This window comes from Mobula birostris, chromosome 4, assembly GCF_030028105.1.
Source record: "Mobula birostris isolate sMobBir1 chromosome 4, sMobBir1.hap1, whole genome shotgun sequence".
In the NCBI taxonomy this organism is placed as follows: domain Eukaryota; kingdom Metazoa; phylum Chordata; class Chondrichthyes; order Myliobatiformes; family Myliobatidae; genus Mobula; species Mobula birostris.
The window spans coordinates 196,902,519-196,921,858 of NC_092373.1; the positions used below are offsets into that span (position 1 = coordinate 196,902,519).

General features: G+C 45.0%; 1 protein-coding gene across 1 annotated transcript in view; it reads left to right on the forward strand.

The window, feature by feature from the left end:
- The window catches only part of LOC140196859 (dedicator of cytokinesis protein 2-like), a 1,243,024-nt gene that overhangs the window by 186,317 nt on the left and 1,037,367 nt on the right, over window positions 1-19,340 (forward strand). Inside the window, exons 6-8 of the mRNA XM_072256747.1 lie at window positions 13,194-13,342; window positions 15,492-15,627; window positions 17,445-17,599. Of these exons, the coding sequence (XP_072112848.1) occupies window positions 13,194-13,342; window positions 15,492-15,627; window positions 17,445-17,599 (440 nt within the window). The remainder of the gene's footprint in view (window positions 1-13,193; window positions 13,343-15,491; window positions 15,628-17,444; window positions 17,600-19,340) is intronic.

Genomic DNA, 19,340 nt, shown 5'->3' on the forward strand with positions numbered 1-19,340 from the left:
AAAAGGCATGTTGAGGTGAGTTTAACAGGTGTCATTCGTTCATTAGCATAGCTAACATTATTTAAACTAGCTGGCTTGCTGCTAAGGAGCTACTCTATTGCAGACATCCCACCTCTCCCGGAAGTTCCGGGAGTCTCCTGCAAATTGATGGTGCTACCTCCCAGAAATTAGTTTTTGCAGGATGGGATATCTGCTAGCATACACTTATATTCTCTCCCTATTCCATAGTGTTGGAAAGCCATACAGCACAGAAGTGACCCTTCAGCCCATCATATCAATGCTGACCTCAGTATTTATCCCTACTTGTTCCATTTAACAGCATTTGCCACCTATGTCTTGGCAATTCAAGTGTTTGACTAGGCCAGGGGTTCCCAACCTGGGATCCACCTAACGATAGGGGTCCATGGTATAAAGAAGGTTGGGAACTCATGATCTAGCCAATGCCTAGATGTTAGAATAGAGTGTAGAACAGTACAACACCAACAGGCCCTTTGGCCTGACAAGTTGTGCCATACTAATTAAACCAGTAATTAAATGCCTAACTAAATGAATCCCTTCTGCCTACATAATGATCAAATCCTCTATTCTTATCACATTCATGTTCCTATCTAGGGACTGGTTAAATACATTTGCCTCCCTCACTAGCCCCTACAGTACCTTCCAGGCACTTACCACTCTCTGCATGAAGATAATTTGCCCTGCATGTCTCCTTTAAACCTTCCCACTCTCCGTTTAAGTGTATGTACTCTTCAGTATTAGACATTCTGACCCTGGCAAAAAAAGATACTGGCTCTCTGTCTATGTATCTCATAACATTATAAACTTCTGTTTGGTGTCCCCTCAGCCTTCACTGCTCCAGAGAACACTGTGACTCAATCGTCGAACTTCTCACATCCATGATTCTAAGTTATTTGATCCCTCCTCATGTGACAGGTGTCATTATGGGAGGTGCAAGTTGTAGGGCAGTATGGTCGCATAGTGCCTCGCGTAATGTCAGTGACTTGGGTTCAATTCTGACGTGGTCTGAAAGGTGTCTGGTTGTTCTCCCAGTGACCATGTGGGTTTCCTCCAGGTGCTTCAGGTTCCTCCCATATTCCAGTCTGGTCATTCCCCCCTGATCTCTCTCATTAGTAAGGCATTTTTACCCACAGAACTGACGCTCACTGGATGTATGCTTTTCTTTCATTTTTCACATCATTCTCTGTAAACTCTACAGACTGCTATGCGTGAAAATCCCGGGAGATCAGCAGTTTCTCAGATACTCAGACTACTTTGTCTGGCACCATCAATCATTCCACAGTTGAAGTCACTTCGATCACGTTTCTTCCCGTTCAAATGTTTGGTCTGAACAACAGCTGAACCTCTTGACCATGTCTGCATGCTTTTATGCCTTGAGTTGCTGCTACATGATTGGCTGATTAGATATTTGCATTAACCAGCAGGTATACATAATAAAGTGACAACTGCGTGCAGAACGCGGTCGTATGCTGGAAGTTAATAAATAACAAGAGTGACCATGCACCCTAGTGCTTGGCGTAACATAATATGGCGCTACCAGTCAAACTGAGCAATGCTGATCTGCTGACAGTGAGCCGTTCAGGACTATTGAGCCTTTAATCACGTCACATCACTGCCTTCCCTTCCCTGAGTGCAGCCAATAAATCATTGTCACGAGGAAAAGTAAAGCTTCCTTTTAAAATAAAAAGAGATAATAATATTCACAGCCCCACGTGTTTTGTTACAAAAAGCCCAATTAAAATCTTAATGTGAGAATTAGTACAGATATGTTTCAGAGACTGCAGATGCCTGTTCTGTAATAACCAATTATGGCAGCTTGACATATAGAGTCATGAATACCAGCTTAATTAGCACTAAGAGCTTAATTATAACTTTTACTTCTCAGTCACTCTGCAATTCAAGTTCTTGAGGCAATTTGCAATGCTGTCATTTTTTTCACGAGATGACATTATGGAATTTAATCTGCATTTCTAACTCATTTTTGAAGGAAGATGTGTTTTAATGAGATTTAGCAGATCTTCTGATACTAATTGTGCTCAGATCCTGAGGGGGCTCTTTGCCCATAAGACCATAAGACGTAGGAGGAGAATTAGGTTATTCGGCCCATCGAGTCTGCTCTGCCATCCAATCATGGCAGATTTATTAACCATTTCAACCCCTGTTCTCCTGTCTTTTCCGCATTATCTTTGATGCCCTAACTAATCAAGAACCTATCAACCTCTGCTTTAAACATACCCAATGCCTTGGTCTCCACAGCTGCCTGTGGCAATGAATTCCACAGTTTCACCACTCTCTGACTAAAGAAATTCCTCGTCATCTCTGTTCTAAATGGATGTTCCTCTATTTTGAGATTGTGCTCTCTGATCCTAGACTTCACCCCACCCCCATTGGAAACATCCCCTAGCGGGGAAGTCTAGGACCATCTTCTTCAGTCAGAGGTTGTGGAACAAATTGCCAGTCAAAGTGCTGGAAGTCGGTTATTTATTTATTTAGAGAGTAGTCTGATTAGGAGTCTTTTGTGAGGAGATGCAGAGAGGGCACAAGGGAAGATGCTTGGAGGATCACAACCAAAGGGGAGACCTTTTGTAAGAAGTGCCTCGTGCAGAGGAATGTTTCAAAGGAGGAAGCACCAGTACTCCAGAGTTAGCCTGTTTGCTTGAGCTGGTCTTTGAGGGAAGTTTGAACTGTAGCTGGTGTACTTCACATAGAACATGTGTTTGGTATGTGAGTAATCAAAGTGAAGCATCCGGACTGCTTCAGAAACGAGCTCCAACGTTTATGTGCATATTTGGACTGGTTTAACTGTAACGGGCCCTTTTATTTTTCTTTTCATTTTTTCTGATAACTATTTGCTAAAGTTGAAATATTGGTAAATATATTTCCTTTGTAATTTTATGCTGACATACGATCTGTTCTGGCAAACAATAACTTTGCATGGGGCAATATTTACACAGCATTCACTACAATTCATGTCCCTCCCTGGAACATTCCTGTTTGGTTGGACCCAAATCATACCACCCTAGACATGTGATGCTTATGAACTGTGGCCTTCTCACTGCTGAGTCACGTGGCTGTTAGCAGAGTTAGCCAAGAGCTGAGTTTGTATACGAGCCCCAGTAAGAGGGTTACATTTGTGGGGACCCCTATGGGGTGATTGAATGCTGCACAAGGATTGATTTTTTTGTGTGTTTAAGCCAATGTTTAAACTAGTGTTTGTGGAAAGTGAGGTACATCATAATTAAGGTGCTTTATTATGGATGCCACAGGGATTAAGTTCTGGTGCGATCGGAAGAAGGTAATGCTCCTGTACTGAGCAGAGTGAATGTCCGAATTCCTGACGAACTGCTACTTAGAGACCTGAGTTCTGTAAAAGTATTGGAGAATGTTACACTGATTGAATGGTGTTTCGACCAATCAGCAGATAAGAATATCACATTTTTTCAGGCTATCAGTGACAAGACTGAAGTCACGCAGCCTGATAGGATAGGGGTACCTGGTGAGGCAGGGCCGTGGCCCGTTCATATTTCTAGAGTTGGCAAGAATGTAGCTGAGGGTGAAGATTTTAAAGGCCAGTTGTTCTCTTTTCTGTGGAGTGAGGGGAAGACTTTGTCTGATGTGAAAGGTCAAATGGATCCTTCAGCGGTTGATTTAAATTCTGAGCTGGTTTTGGCTATTAGATCACTGGTTGATAAATGCAGAAGTGTATCCGCGAAGAGCAAGGTTATCATAGACTGGGAGTGTTCTCTGCAGCCAGGCCCACACCCGATGGAGAAGAAGAACATGAGGATTAGGCTGAGCAGACTCTCAGTTACTGGATGAATAGCAGTGCTCAGACAGTATGAAAAAAACAGAGACTAGTAGAGAGTTTAAAGGGTCCGGTGGCTGATATAGTGAGGTTCCTGAAGGCAGAAAGCCCATTAGCCACGTCAGCTAACTATATGCAAGCTCTGAAAGATGGTTTTGGCACTACTGAAAGTGCACCTGATTATAGGATGAAGTATAGGCATACATTTCAGGAGGAACGAGAAATGCCGACCTTTTCAGGTTGGAGAAGCTGCTGCACTGTTTGTGCCACAAAGGGAGCATTCAGCTGTCTGGGAAAAAATTGCTTAAGGTTGGAGCAAGTTGTGAAGGACGCGCTGTCACATGACAGATTGCTCTACGTATTCGGATGACCCATAAGATGCGCCCTCCTCCATGTTTTACTGAGTTAGAGAGGAGGAGGAAAACGTGATCAAGGAGCAGAATGCTTCCAAAAGCAAATTCCAATGAGGTGAAAAACCGTCGAGCAGAGCTGACACAATGGACGTCTGCTAATGTTTCAGCTGAATGTGACACGTCCGTTGGGAACCCGACCCACCTGTAGGACCTACTAAGCAGAGGAATGCTGCTGAAAAGAGACTTTTGGCTAGAGAGGCGACTGGTATTTTCTGCTACAACTGTGGAGAAGATAGTTATTTCAAGCGAGACTGTGAGGGATAGGAATATCTTCAAAAAGTAAATCAGCAGTTCATCAAACAGAAGAAAAGAAGCAAAACTACAGAGGGACCCAGTAAAGGAATGGGCTGGCGTCTCAGAGAGGATATGTTCCAATCAGTGTATCAAGGCAAATACTAAAGTGCAAAACACTATTCCTGAAGGTTCAGTGGGACCAAGCTCTGATGTATCCACACCGATTGAAGGTATTTATGCTGGAGCCATACTTGACTCAAGTTACTTTACAGATCCGTTTACCGTTGATGCTACTCGGTGCCTTTAAGATTTGTAAACACAAAATAGTCTGCAGATGCTGGGGTCAAAGCAACACTCACAACACGCTGGAGGAACTCAGCAGGTCGGGCAGCATCCGTGGAAAAGATTGGTCAACGCTTCGGGCTGGAACCCTTGCCCCCACTCAGGGCCCCAAACAGTACTTCCAAGTGAGGCAACACTTCACTTGTGAGTCTGTTGGGGTCATCTATTGCATCCGGTGCTCCCAGTGCGGCCTTCCCTACATCGGTGAAACCCGACGCAGATTGGGGGACCACTTCGTCGAGCACCTCCGCTCCGTCCGCCAAAACAGACAGGATCTCCTGCTAGCCACCCACTTCAACTCTGCTTCCCACTCCCATTCAGATATGTCCATACATGGCCTCCTCTACTGCCATGATGAGGCTAAACTCAGGTTGGAGGAGCAACACCTCATATACTGTCTAGGTAGTCTCCAGTCCCTTGGTATGAACATAGAATTCTCCAACTTCCGGTAATTCCCTCCCCCTCCCTTCCCCATCCCTATTTCACTCTGCCCCCTCCCCCAGCTGCCTATCACCTCCCTCTTGGTTCCGCCTCCTTCTACTACCCATTGTGTTTTCCCCTATTCTTTCTTCACCTTTCCTGCCTATCACCTCCCTGCTTCCCCTCCCCCACCCCCACCCCTTCGTCTTTCCCCTTACTGGTTTTTCACCTGGAACCTACCAGCCTTCTCCTTCCCACCCTCCCCCATCTTCTTTATAGGGCCTCTGCCCCTTCCCTCTACAGTCCTGACGAAGGGTTCCGGCCCGAAACGTCGACCGATCTTTTCCACGGATGCTGTCCGACCTGCTGAGTTCCTCCAGCGTGTTGTGAGTGCTGCCTTTAAGATTTGGGGGCTTGGAGCTGATAATTACCCATATGATACTTACTTGTCATTGAAACTGGAGTTTTCGGAAGCAGAAATTGGGAGTAGCTGAGACTGTTGATACACTGGTGTTGGTCTGCCTGGATCTGGTTGAAAAAGTTGGAGCTTCCATTCTTGTGGCAACAAATACTCCCATTGCGAGAAGGGAGCATGCAAGGAGAGAACTGAGGAGTATTTTTTGAAAACCTTGTCCACTCATCCAGTGTTCAGAGCTGCTTTTGAGAAGGTGCAAGTTCTTCCTAAGCAGGATGATGAGCATAAACAAGGAACTTGGTGCTGCACCCAATCCGGACCTGTTATGTTGTGTCCTGGAGGAGTAGCTAGAGTGCCGGAGGAGACCCCTTTCTGAGAGAGGTCTCGTTGGTTCGCACCAGCGGAAGATGTTCGGCAGCACCTGCTTAAACTAAAGGAGGCTGAGTTCAGTCAGGGAGCAGGAAGGTACAAGTGATGGACGGGGGGAGGCATCCCCTAAAAGGTCACAAGGAGAGGCTGAGGCGGAAGAAGCTGAAGCTGAGATAAGGAGTTCTCAGAGAGTCAGGAGATCCCCAGATAGGCTGGCATATGCTGCACCAGGGAAACAGACTGTGGTGTCAATCCCAAAAGTGAGATATGTTACTTCCATTTACAAATGGATTGGGGGGTGTCCTGAAATCACAATATTCATTTGAATACTCTGTAATTATTAATGGCTTAATAAGTTCCAAAGTCATAAGGACATGACTATTTTGGTGGAGGGAGAATGTAATGCCCTGGTTGAGATTTCTACTGCTATGCTGTGAGGTATTTTTATTTCAGCAGTTTTCTGAAAACACTGTGTCTGTTAGTAGACTAGTGATTTGGCTTCGGCTGAGATATTTGATCAGCCTAGGAATGTTGCGTCAGTCAATCAGGTTTGGTTTGGTAACGTGTTGTAACTTTTTGCCCAGTGGGATGCTATGGAAGATTTGGGAGAGCTGGGTGGGACCAGATTTCTGAAGGACAGTAGTTTGGTTTGGGGTCTTTTGTGAGGAGGTGCAGAGAAGAGCACGAGGGAAGTTGCTCAGAGGGGAGACCCTTTTGTAAGAAGTGATTTGTGGAGATGAATGCTCAACAGAAGGAGTTGCCAATATTCTCGAGTTAGCCAGTTCGTTTGAAATGGTCTTCAAGGGAAGTTTGAGCTGTGGCTGGAGGCAGATCATGGGTTCAGTGTGTGACTAATCAAAGTGAAGCAACCTGACTACTTCAGAAACGAGCGCATTTGGACTGGTTTAACTGCAATGGGCCCTTTTATTTTTCTTCTCTTTTTCTGTTAACTGATTGCTAAAGTAGATATACTGGTAAATATATTTCCTCTGTAATTTTATGCTGATGTACGATCTGTTATTTCTCTGGCAAACAACTCTACATGGGGCAGTATTTACACAGCATTCACTACAATTCATGACCCTCCCTGAAGCATTCCAATGTTCCTGTTTGGTTTAACCCAAATCATACCAACCCTAGATGTGTGTTGCTTATAGAAGGTGGCCTTCTTATCGCTGAGTCACATGACTGTTAGCTAACGAGCCAAGCTTGTGTACAAGCCCTGATGAGAGAATTATATACTTGTCTGCACAGTTTGCCTTATTAGCTGTTTGTCAGTCTTTATGTGCAGTTTTCTTAAAATTCTATTGAATTGCTTCACTTTCTTCTAAATCTCTGCAAAGAAATGAATCTCAAGGTAGCGTATAATGACATATACGTACATATACGTTCTTAACAGTAAGGCCACAGTTTTTCCGAGTGGGCAGCAATGTCTCTCGTCCCATTACGCTGAGCACTAGTGCTCCCCAAGGTTCACTCTGCTGACGCATGGCTGTGTCGCAGGATCCAGCTCAAAACGTATTATCAAGTTTGCAGATGACACAGCGATGATCGACCTTATCAAGAACAATGACAAGACGGAGTATAGAGAGGAAGTGGAGCGGCTGGTGGATTGTTGTGAGAAGTACAACCTAGGCCTGAATGTGAAGAAGACAAAGGAAATCATTGTGGAGTTCAGGAAGATGCAGACAAACCATTCTCCTCTGCGAATACATGGCTCCTCTGTGGAGAGAGTTAAGTGCACCAAGTTCCTGGGAGATCACATCACAGGTGACCTCACCTGTCCCTTTAATATCATCTCCCTGAGCAAAAAGGTACAGCAGCACTTCCACCACCTAAGAAGAATGAGGCAAGCAAGGCTTCCACCACCCATCTTAACAGCGTTTTACAGCAGCACCATCAAGAGCATCCTGACAAGTTGCATCTCCATCTGGTATGGAAGCAGCTGAGCATCAGACCAGAAGTCCCTACAAAGGATGGTGAGAATAGCTGAGAGGATCATAGGGATCTTCCTACCAACCATCAGGGACATTTATCAGGAGTGCTGCATACACAGGCCCCTAAGTATCATTAAGTATCCCACCCATCCATCCAGCACCCTCTTTGACTTTCTAGCATCAGGCAGGAGACTCCGATACATAAAAACAAGAACGTTCAGGATGGGAAACAGTTTCTTCCCCCAGGCCACTGGGCCCCTGAACTCCTGGCCACGTTGTATTTGAAGTGTCACTGGTTAATCCGTTCTGTTCGTTATGATATTTAATATTAGTGCACTTTAATTTGTTATTTGTGTGCACGTGGCCAAGTGGTTAAGGCACTGGACTAGCGACCTGAAGGTTGTGAGTTCGAGCCCCAGCCGAGGGAACATGTTGTGTCCTTGAGCAAGGCACTTAATCACACATTGCTCTGCGACGACACTGGTGCCAAGCTGTATGGGTCCCAATGCCCTTCCCTTGGACAACATCGGTATTGTGGAGAGGGGAGGCTTGCAGCATGGACAACTGCCAGTCTTCCATACAACTTTGCCCAGACCTGCACCCTGGAGAGTGAAGACTTTCCAGGCGCAGATCCATGGTCTCGCAAGACTAACGGATGCCTTTATTTGTGTGCGATTCATCTGCAGATTTTATCCTTACCCTCACACACGATATCCATAAGTATGTTATGTTTTTCAACCTCGTTCAAAGAAACGTTGTCTCATTTCTATATACATTGTATACATGTGTGTAGTTAAATGACATTAAACCTCACTTGTCACTTGATACTAAATTTACTTTGCCTTTGACATTGAGAGTTACATAGTATTATGGAAACTGGATCATTAGATATTGTCACATGTATGAAGATACAGAGCAAAGCTTCCTTGAAGCATGGCATCCACTCAGATTTATACACAACACACTGAGGTGCTAAAAAGGAAAACTGAATACAAAATTTGTTATTACTGTATATGCAGAGGAACAACATGCAAGGCCACAATGAGCTAGATCCTGAGGTCAAGGCTCAATCTTATAATACAAGAGGCCAGTTCAATAGTCTTATAACAGAAGGGTCGAAAACATCCTTAAGCCTGTGCTTTCAGGCTTTAGTATTTTCTATATGATGCAAGGAGAGCTAGGAAAGGAATGACTGGGGTTGAAGAGGTCCTGGATTATGTTGCCTGCTTTCCCATGGCAGCGGGAAGAGTAGACCGTCAATGCAGAAGAGAGTGGATTCCGTCATGTCCTGAGCTGTGCCTACAGCGCTCTGCAGTTTCTCGCGGCCTTGGGCAAAGCTGCTGCCACACCTGGCTGTGAATTAGAATCAGGATCAGGTTTGCTGTCACTGGCAGAAGTGGTAAAATGTGTTGTTTTGTGGCAACAGTGCGGAACATGTTACTATGTTACATAATCAGAAAATAGGTAGTGCAAAAGAGAAATGGGGCCATGCTCATGGTTCAATGGCTATTCAGAAATCTGATGGCGGAGGGGAAGAAACTGTTCCCAAATTGTTGAGTGTGGATCTTCAGTGTCCTGTATCTCCTCTCTGATTGTAGTAACCACTCCCTGTGGAAGTCAGTTCCATAGTCTCACACCTCCTTCATAAAGATCAAGGTCCAATATACAAAATCAGGATTCAAGATGGGTCTATTGAGGAATGTAGGGTAGCAAGAAAGAATTTTAAGAAGGGACTGAGGAGAGCAAAAGGGGGACATGAGAAGGCCTTGGCAAGTAGGGTAAAGGAAAACCCCAAGGCATTCTTCAATTATGTGAAGAACAAAAGGATGACAGGAGTGAAGGTAGGACCGATTAGAGATAAAGGTGGGAAGATGTGCCTGGAGGCTGTGGAAGTGAGCGAGGTCCTCAATGAATACTTCTCTTCAGTATTCACCAATGAGAGGGAACTTGATGACGGTGAGGACAATATGAGTGAGGTTGATGTTCTGGAGCATGTTGATATTAAGGGAGAAGAGGTGTTGGAGTTGTTAAAATTCATTAGGATGGATAAGTCCCCGGGGCCTGACGGAATATTCCCCAGGCAGCTCCATGAGGCGAGGGAAGAGATTGCTGAGCCTCTGGCTAGGATCTTTACGTCCTCATTGTCCACGGGAACGGTACCGGAGGACTGGAGGGAGGTGAATGTTGTCCATTTGTTCAAAAAAGGTAGTAGGGATAGTCCGGGTAATTATAGACCAGTGAGCCTTACGTCTGTGGTGGGAAAGCTGTTGGAAAAGATTCTTAGAGATAGGATCTCTGGGCATTTAGAGAATCATGGTCTGATCAGGGACAGTCAGCATGGCTTTGTGAAGGGCAGATCGTATCTAACAAGCCTGATAGAGTTCTTTGAGGAGGTGACCAGGCATATAGATGAGGGTATTGCAGTGGGTGTGATCTATATGGAATTTAGTAAGGCATTTGACAAGGTTCCACACGGTAGGCTTATTCAGAAAATCAGAAGGCATGGGATCCAGGGAAGTTTGGCCAGGTGGATTCAGAATTGGCTTGCCTGCAGAAGGCAGAGGGTCATGGTGGAGGGAGTACATTCAGATTGGAGGGTTGTGACTAGTGGTGTCCCACAAGGATCTGTTCTAGGACCTCTACTCTTTGTGATTTTTATTAATGACCTGGATGTAGGGGTAGAAGGGTGGGTTGGCAAGTTTGCAGACGACACAAAGTTTGTGTGTTGTAGATAGTGTAGAGGGTTGTTGAAGATTGCAGAGAGACATTGATAAGATGCAGAAGTGGGCTGAGAAGTGGCAGATGGGGTTCAACACGGAGAAGTGTGAGGTGGTACACTTTGGAAGGACAAACTCCAAGGCAGAGTACAAAGTAAATGGCAGGTTACTTGGTAGTGTGGAGGAGCAGAGGGATCTGGGGGTACATGTCCACACATCTCGGAAAGTTGCCGTACAAGTAGATAGGGTAGTTAAGAAAGCTTATGGGGTGTTAGCTTTTGTAAGTCGAGGGATAGAGTTTAAGAGTCGCGATGTAATGATACAGCTCTATAAAGTCTGGTTAGGCCACACTTGGAGTACTGTGTCCAGTTCTGGTCGCCTCACTGTAGGAAGGATGTGGAAGCATTGGAAAGGGTACAGAGGAGATTCACCAGGATGCTGCCTGGTTTAGAAAGTATGCATTATGATCAGAGATTAAGGGAGCTAGCGCTTTACTCTTTGGAGAGAAGGAGGATGAGAGGAGACATGATAGAGGTGTACAAGATAATAAGAGGAATAGATAGAGTGGACAGCCAGCGCCTCTTCTCCAGGGCACCACTGCTCAATACAAGAGGACATGGCTTTAAGGTAAGGGGTGGGAAGTTCAAGGGGGATATTAGAGGAAGGTTTTTTACTCAGAGAGTGGTTGGTGCGTGGAATGCACTGCCTGAGTCAGTGGTGGAGGCAGATACACTAGTGAAGTTTAAGAGACTACTAGACAGGTATATGGAGGAATTTAAGGTGGGGGGGGGTATATGGGAGGCAGGTTTTGAGGGTCGGCACAACATTGTGGGCCGAAGGGCCTGTACTGTGCTGTACTATTCTAACAAAATTTATTTAACACGTTTACATAGAAACACACAGAGAAGTGTGTCATTTGTGTAAGCAACCAACACAGCCAAAGGTGTGCTGGGGAGAGCCCACAAGTGTCGCCTCGCTTTCACGCACCAATATATCATGCCCACAATGTTCAGCAGAACTACGTAGAACACAACAGCAAAAAATCTACAAACAGTAAAAGAAGCCCCGTTCCTCCCTCCCACCCACGCACACATGTAGTCCTCCAGCCCCAGGACAGGCTGCCTTCAGCCTCCAGTGGACTCCGACTCCGACTCATACTCGCAGACGTTGGACCTTTGTCTTCCCCAGTGGACTTGCAGAGATTCACAGCCTTGGGCTCTGGCTAACAGGCCTCCACGTCCGGTCTTCCCTTTCAACACTCGGGCCTTGATGCTCAGGGTTGACCTCACGACCTGCTGATCCTTGAACACTAGGCTTTGACCTCCGGGACTCGCCGATGATTTTTCTGGCAACATGTCTTCAACCTGAAATGTTAGCACTGTGTCTCTTTGCTGCCTGACCAGTTCACCTGTAGCATTTTCTGTTTCTATTCCAGTCAGATTAACAGCTCGTTCTCCATATTGTTCTGCCCAGACTTGCGTATTTAGACAGCGAGCACACAATATCCATGGTTGACCCTGGCCAATGGAGGCCTTTGATTCCGGTCATATTACTTGGTGGAAGTACAGATTAGATATCTATCCCTGGCATTGGCCACACAATACGATTTAGAATGAAGTGAACACTGCACTTCTCCTCAGAAGATACCAAGGACCACCGATGATGGAATGTGAAGCAGCACACAATCTGCTGGAAGAACTGAGGGGTTTGAGCAGCATCTGTAGGAGGAAAGGAATTGCCAGCATTCTGTGTCCCGATGCAGGGCTTTGACAATTGCTTTTCACCTCAAATACTGCTCAACCTGCGGACCTCTTCCAGCAGAACATTTGTTGTATTTCTCTTCAGGGTGTAATCACAGAGTAAATTCTGTGTAAAAGCAGGCCCTTCAGGCACATTTTCTAGCTTCCTACACCCAGTGGCCACTTTATTAGATATCTAGTAAAGAGGCCATGGTCATGAACGTATGTTCATGTTCTTCTGCTTCAAGGTTCGATGTGTTGTGTGTTCCAAGATGCTTTTAAGCACACCACTGTGGTAACGTGCACCTATTTGAGTTACTGTCATCTTGCTGTCAGCTTGAACCATAAGGGGTAGGCAGCCATTACAGACCATTCTCCTCTCTCATTAACCAGGTGTTTTTCACTCACAGAACTACTGCCCACTGGATGTTTTTGTTTTTCACACCATTCTCTGTAAACTCCAGGGACTGTTGTGCGTGAAAATTCCAGTGAGATACTCAAAACAGCAGCAACAATCATTCCACGGTGAAAGACCCCTAGATCACATTTCTTCCCCATTCTGATGTTTGGTCTGAACAACAACTGAACCTCTTCACCATGCTCTTATGCAGTGAGTTGCTGTCATGTGATTGGCTGATGAGATATTTGCATTAATGGTCAGGTATACAGGTGTATCTAATAAGGTGGTCTCCAAGTGTATAACTGCAACTTAAATATACTGGCGATCAAAATCCAAATTCTCAAAGGTAACATTATATATTTTTCTCTTTTTGACTTATTTCAGACTGCTCAGGTGAACAAGTTTCGACAGGTTACCTCGATGATGTGCAACTTGATAGAAAAGAGATCTCAGCTTCTCTCGGGGACATTGCCACAAGACGAGCTGAAAGACCTGAAACAGGAGGTCACCACCAAAATAGACGTTGGGAACAAGTATGTTTGAAGTCTCCGTTGTTTTGTGTCTTGCACGCAGCTTTAGAGTGGATTGAATTCAACTTCAGAACATGGTCCTTTGTGGCTGGCTGTCCTGGGACATTCTCTGTGGAGGTACAGAGTCTAAGGAGAGACCTGGTCGAGCTTTATAAGATTATGAGAGGCACAGATAGAGGATAAGACCATAAGACACAGCAGATGAATTTGCCCATTCAGATCATCTAGTCTGCCCTGCCATTTGATCATGACTAAATTATTATCCCTCTTAACTCCATTCTCCTGCCTTTGATGCACATATAGATCAACAACCTATCAACCCTTGCTGTAAGTACACCCAGTGATTTGGCCTCCACAGTTGTCTGTGGCAATGAGTTCAAAGGATTCCCCATCTTCTGGTTAAAGCAGGGGTTGCCAGCCTGGGGTCCACAGACCCTTCAGTTAGTCGTAGAAATTCATTGCATAAAAAAGGTTGGGGACCCCTGGGCTAAAGAAATCTCTCTTCATCTCTGTTCTAAATGGACATCCTTAAGACTGCCTTTATCTTTTCCCCCCGGGTCAAAATATCTAATAACAGAGAACTTGCATTTAAAGTGAGAGGGGGTTAAGTTCAAAGGAGATGTACAGGGTAAGTTTTAGTTAACACAGAGAGTAGTGGGTGACTAGAATGTGCTGCCAGGGGTAATGCTGGAGACAAATACAACGGATGCATAGACATCAAACAGTACAGTGCAGTACAGGCCGTTAGGCCCGCGATGTTGTGCCGACCTTTTAACCTCTGGTTCTAGACTTCCCCACTATGGGAAACATCCTCTCCATGTCCATTGCATTACAGCACAGTACAGGCCCTTTGGCCCATCAAGTTGTGCCAAACTTTTAACCTACGCTGTGATCTATCTAACCCTTCCTTCCGACATAGCTCTGCATTTTCCTCTCATCCATGTGCCTGCCTAAACACTTAATGCACAGGTATTGAAAGGAGATAGATGTTGTGTAGGCAGAGGGATTAGTTGGGTATTTGACTCTAACTCATTCGGCACAACACTGTAGGCCGCAGGGCCTGTTCCTGTGCTATGCTATTCTATGTTTGGTGTTCTAAAATGATACAAGAAAGGCTACAATTATAGCAAAAATAGCAAATACATTGGCGTGCAAAGAGTTGATAGTGTTGCTGTACTGAGTTAGTGTTTGGGTTTGTGCAGGTTAGTTGAAGAACTAAGGGAAGTTCAATTCAATTCAAATTTAATTGTCATTCAACCATACATGAATTCTCATGAATACAGTATAGCCAAACGAAACAACGTTACTCTGGGGTCAAGTTGCAAAACACAGCACCAACAGTCACACACAGCACAAAGCACACATAGCACATATAAAATAGAAGGATACAGCCGCTCAATAAAAGAGTCCAAACTTGAAGCATCCAACTCTGCCAAAATCTGCAGACGAGCACAGCAGAGCTTGTCTTCTGCCAAGCGAACACTGGGGTGTTGGGGGCAGGGGGTGATGAAGAGAAGCGGAGGCAGCACAGGCCCCAGCCTGGACGCTGCATTATAGACAAGTTATAAACACTAGAAATTCTACAGATTCTGGGAAGCCAGGGCAACACACCCAAAATTCTGGAGAAGCTCAGCAGGTCAGGTAGCATCTGTAGAAATGAATAAACAGTCGATGTTTCGGGCAGAGACCCTTCTTCAGGACTGGAAAGGAAAGGGTAAAATGCCAGAATAAGGGATGTTGACCGGAGGTAGCTGCTGGTTTGAGACTTCAGCCTTCTGTATCTCCTTCCCAATGGTAGCTGCGATAAGATGGCATGGTGCAGATGGTCGTGCATCTTTGATGGTGGATATTACCTTCTTGAGGCAGTGGGTCATGTATCTAGTAATGACACGACAGTACACACATAGGTATTCATGTATGGTTGAATGACAATTGAACTTGAATTGAATTGACACTACTGTTCATTTTTCTCCACAGATGCTGCCTGACCTGCTGAGTTCCTCCAGCATTTTGCATGTTGCTCACTGAAATGGAGACACCAATGTCAGTGACATTGACAGTTCCTACCCACAGACGCTGCTTGGCCTGCTGTGTATTTCCAAGTGCTTTGCCAGTTCACCCCTAAATGAATGTCTCCCTCCTCCTGTTGCAGAATGCTGGAACTGGATCTCGTTGTTCGAGACGAGAACGGCAACATCCTCGATCCCGACCACACAAGTGTCATCAGCCTCTTTCAAGCACACAAGCGGGCAGCGCAGCACATCACAGAGAGGATCCGGGAGGAGACGGTAAGAGGCCATTGGAACAACTTCTCCCTTCCTGTGGTGCTTGGAAGGAGTGGGCATGCTGGCAGCCATCTTGTGCTCCATGACTGATCGGGATACTCAACTTTGGAATTGGGATTTGATGTCTGAGAGTATTTATCACCCAAGTGCACGGTCCTAAATTCTGTAAAAGGTCTTAGAGTTGAAGCTAAATGCAGGGAGGTGTCATTCTCAAAATACTTCTCAGGTATGACAGTACTGTGTCTTTGTTAGAGCACAGAACAGTACAGCATGGGAACAGGCCATTCAGGCCACAATTTGCTATATAGAGCATAGAATCGAACTGCACAGTACAGGCCCTTCGGCCTATAATGTTGTGCTGTCTTTTTCACCTACTCTAAGATCAATCTAAGCTTTCCCTCCCACATATCCCTCAATTTTTCTATCGCCTATGTGCCTATCTATGAGTCTGTTGAATGCCCATAATGTACATGTTCCCATCACCAACTCTGGATGGGTGTTCCACACCCCCGCCACTCCGTGTATATAAAAAAACTACCTCTGTCATCCCATGTATGAGTTTCTGCAATCACCTTAAGATTATGCCCCCTCATATTACCCATTTCTGCCCTGGGAAAGAGTCTTTAGCTGTCCGCTCAATCTATGCCTCTTATCATCTTGTACACCTCTATCTAATGACCTCTCACACTCCTTAGAAATCTTAGAAAGGATATGCTGAAACTGGAGAGGGTTCAAAGGAGATTCACGAAAATGATTCCAGGATGAAGAGCGTTTGATGGCTTTGGCTCTGTATTCATTAGAACTCAGAACAATGAGGGGTGACCTCATTGAAACCTATTGAATGGTAAAAGGCCTTGATAGAGTGGATGTGGAGAGGATATTTCCTATAGTGGGAGATTTGAAGAGCAGAGGACAGAGCCTCAGAATAGAGGGGCGTCCTTTTAGAACCTTTGATGAGGAGGGATTTATTTAGCCAGAGAGCGGTGAATCTGTGGAATTCTTTGCCACATGCAGCTGTGAGGGCCAAGTTTTTAATGTATATTTAAAACAGAGTTTGATAGGTTCTTGATTGGCTTGGGCATGAAGGGATACGGGGAGAAGGCAAGAAATAAGGGCTGATAGTTAAATTAGACCAGCCATGATGAAATAGCGGAGCAGACTAAGTGGGCCAAGTGGCCTAATTCTGCTCCTATATCTTATGACCTTAAAGCCTTATGGTCTTATGTAGTAGCAGACGTAGGGCATTTGGCCCATCTAGTCTGCTTCTCCATTCCTACACGGTTGACTTATTTTCCCTCTTGATTCCTGCCGAAAGAGAAAAATGGGGGTGGAGATAAAAATGTGTTCGGTGGTAGGATCCCATTGAAGATGGCAGAATTTGTGGAGAATAATGTGGTGCGTGCAGAGACTCGTGTGCTTTATTTGTCACGTACATCAAAACATCGGATTATGCGGTGTCATGTGTCTAATCAAGTCATAGAGGATTTTGCTAGAGGTGATCTGCAAGTATTGCTGCACGTCCAGTGCCAACATAGCATGCCCACTAGTAACTAGCCATAAACATAACAGTGCGTCTTTGGGATGTCCAAGAAAGCAGAGCAACTGGAGGAAACCCCGTTACAGATGACAGTGGGAATCGAACCCCAAAATCGGTGGTACTACAAAGTGATAGCACTAACTGCCATGGGATAGACAGTGTCCACAGAGGGGAGGCTTGTTCGCAGAGAATAAATTATTGACTGCTGTTTTAAGGAGGGCGGGTAGTTGATACCATGCAAAAGATGCTAATCTCAGACGCTTTCATTCCCACTCTTGGACAGTTTCAGAACCAGAATGAGTGCAGCAGATTTGCTCGGTTTTCTTCATCACCCACACACAGCCTTTTCATCTGGGTCCGCAACTTTGTCTGTAAAATCGGGGAAGAGGCCGAACTCTTTATGTCGCTTTATGACCCCAATGAGCAGAGGATAATCAGGTGAGTGTTCACACTTTGGTTCTTCTCTCATTCCTCTGGATATGGCCATTTTACCTGCAGTACGGTGCAAAAGTCTTTGGCACCCGAGATTTTTTATATGGTTTCAGATGGAATGACTTTAAAAAAGCTCTGACCTCAATATCATCGAAGCTGGCTGGGATTACCTGGAGAGACAGAAGCAAGTAAGACAGCCAAAGTCTGTAGAAGAACTGTGGCAAGTTCTCCAAGATGCTTGGAACAACCTACCAGCTGATTTTCTTATAGAACTGCACGATAGTGTACCTAAAAGAAATGATGCTGTTTAAAAGGCAAAGGGTGCTCACACCAAATATTGATTTGATTTAGTTTTTTTTACTGTTTACTGCTCTCTGTAGTAAAGTCTTTGATAATTAGAAGCTTTTCATTTCATTAGTTTTGAAAGCACCTTTGCTTTACAGAATTGTTTTCCATGTGCATAAGACTTTTGCACTGTACCCTCTGGCGTGCATCATCTTTCTGTGGAGACGGAAGGGCTATGCACATCAATACCTGACCTTCTACAAATGTGGATTTGAGAGCATCCTAACATGCTCCATCACTGTGTGGTATGGAAACTGCACTGTGGCGGATGGGACGGCTCTATAGCTGATAGTTAAAACTTCCCAGCGCATCACTGATACTCAACTTCCCGCCATCAAGGACATGTATACAGAAAGGTGCAGGATAAAAGGCTAGCAATATCATAAAGGATCCCACCCACCCTGCTTAGGGACTATTTGTTCCATTTTCATTAAGGAAGACACACCACACCACAAGCCTCAAAGTGTTACTTCCCCCAAGCTGTCAGGCTGATCAACACCTCTCGAACCTACCCCACCACACTCCCCCACTACCACCACAACATACACATTACCTAGTGTCACTTTATGTTAATGTAATCAGACAATGTATATACAATTACTTGTACCTTGTGTCCTAAAAGATTGTTTTTATATATATTTTTTATTTTCATAGTGTTCTTTATGTTTATTGTGTATTTATGCTGCATCAGACAGGAGTAACAATCATTTCATTCTTCCTTACACTCATGTACTGAAGAATGACAGTAAACCATCTTGAACCTTTGACACCCTTAGTTCAAAGGCCACGCAGCTCTATCCCCGTCAGTCTTGCAAATAAATCAGTGAACCGGACCTGCAGTATTTTGCATTACCTTTGTCCAACAGGGTCATGTGATCACAACTAAAATGTCCTAGTCAATCACTCTTGGACCAGCTTTGGCCAGCGACCAATTGGGAGATCAGGAGCTTGAGAGGAAGGAATTTCACTCGGGATTAGTGACCGAGTGTAAAAGGCAGCAACTCGGGGCAGTTTTTTGGAGCTTTGACCAGTGACTAGTTGCTGTTTGAGATTCGTTATCAAGAACAAATTAAAGGAAGGCAGGGGCAGGCGGAGTGGCCATCGTATGAGTGGACAGAGTTAGAGCGGAGATTTTGAAGCTTTAGCTTTTCTTTGAGCCTTCAGCAAAGAGCTTCAGTTAGAGAAGGCAAAAAAAAGAAAAGATGTAGAGAATCCTTCCCGCCCCCCCCCCCCAACCACCTTTTTCACATTTGATCATTTAGAATAGTAGAGATGCCAGGCAAGATAGTGGAATGCTTCTCTTGAAGGATGTGGAAATGCAGAGAGACCTGTAGTGTCCCTGACAACCACAACTGTGAGAAGTGCGTACACTTGAGGAGTTGGAGATGGAACTGGATGAACT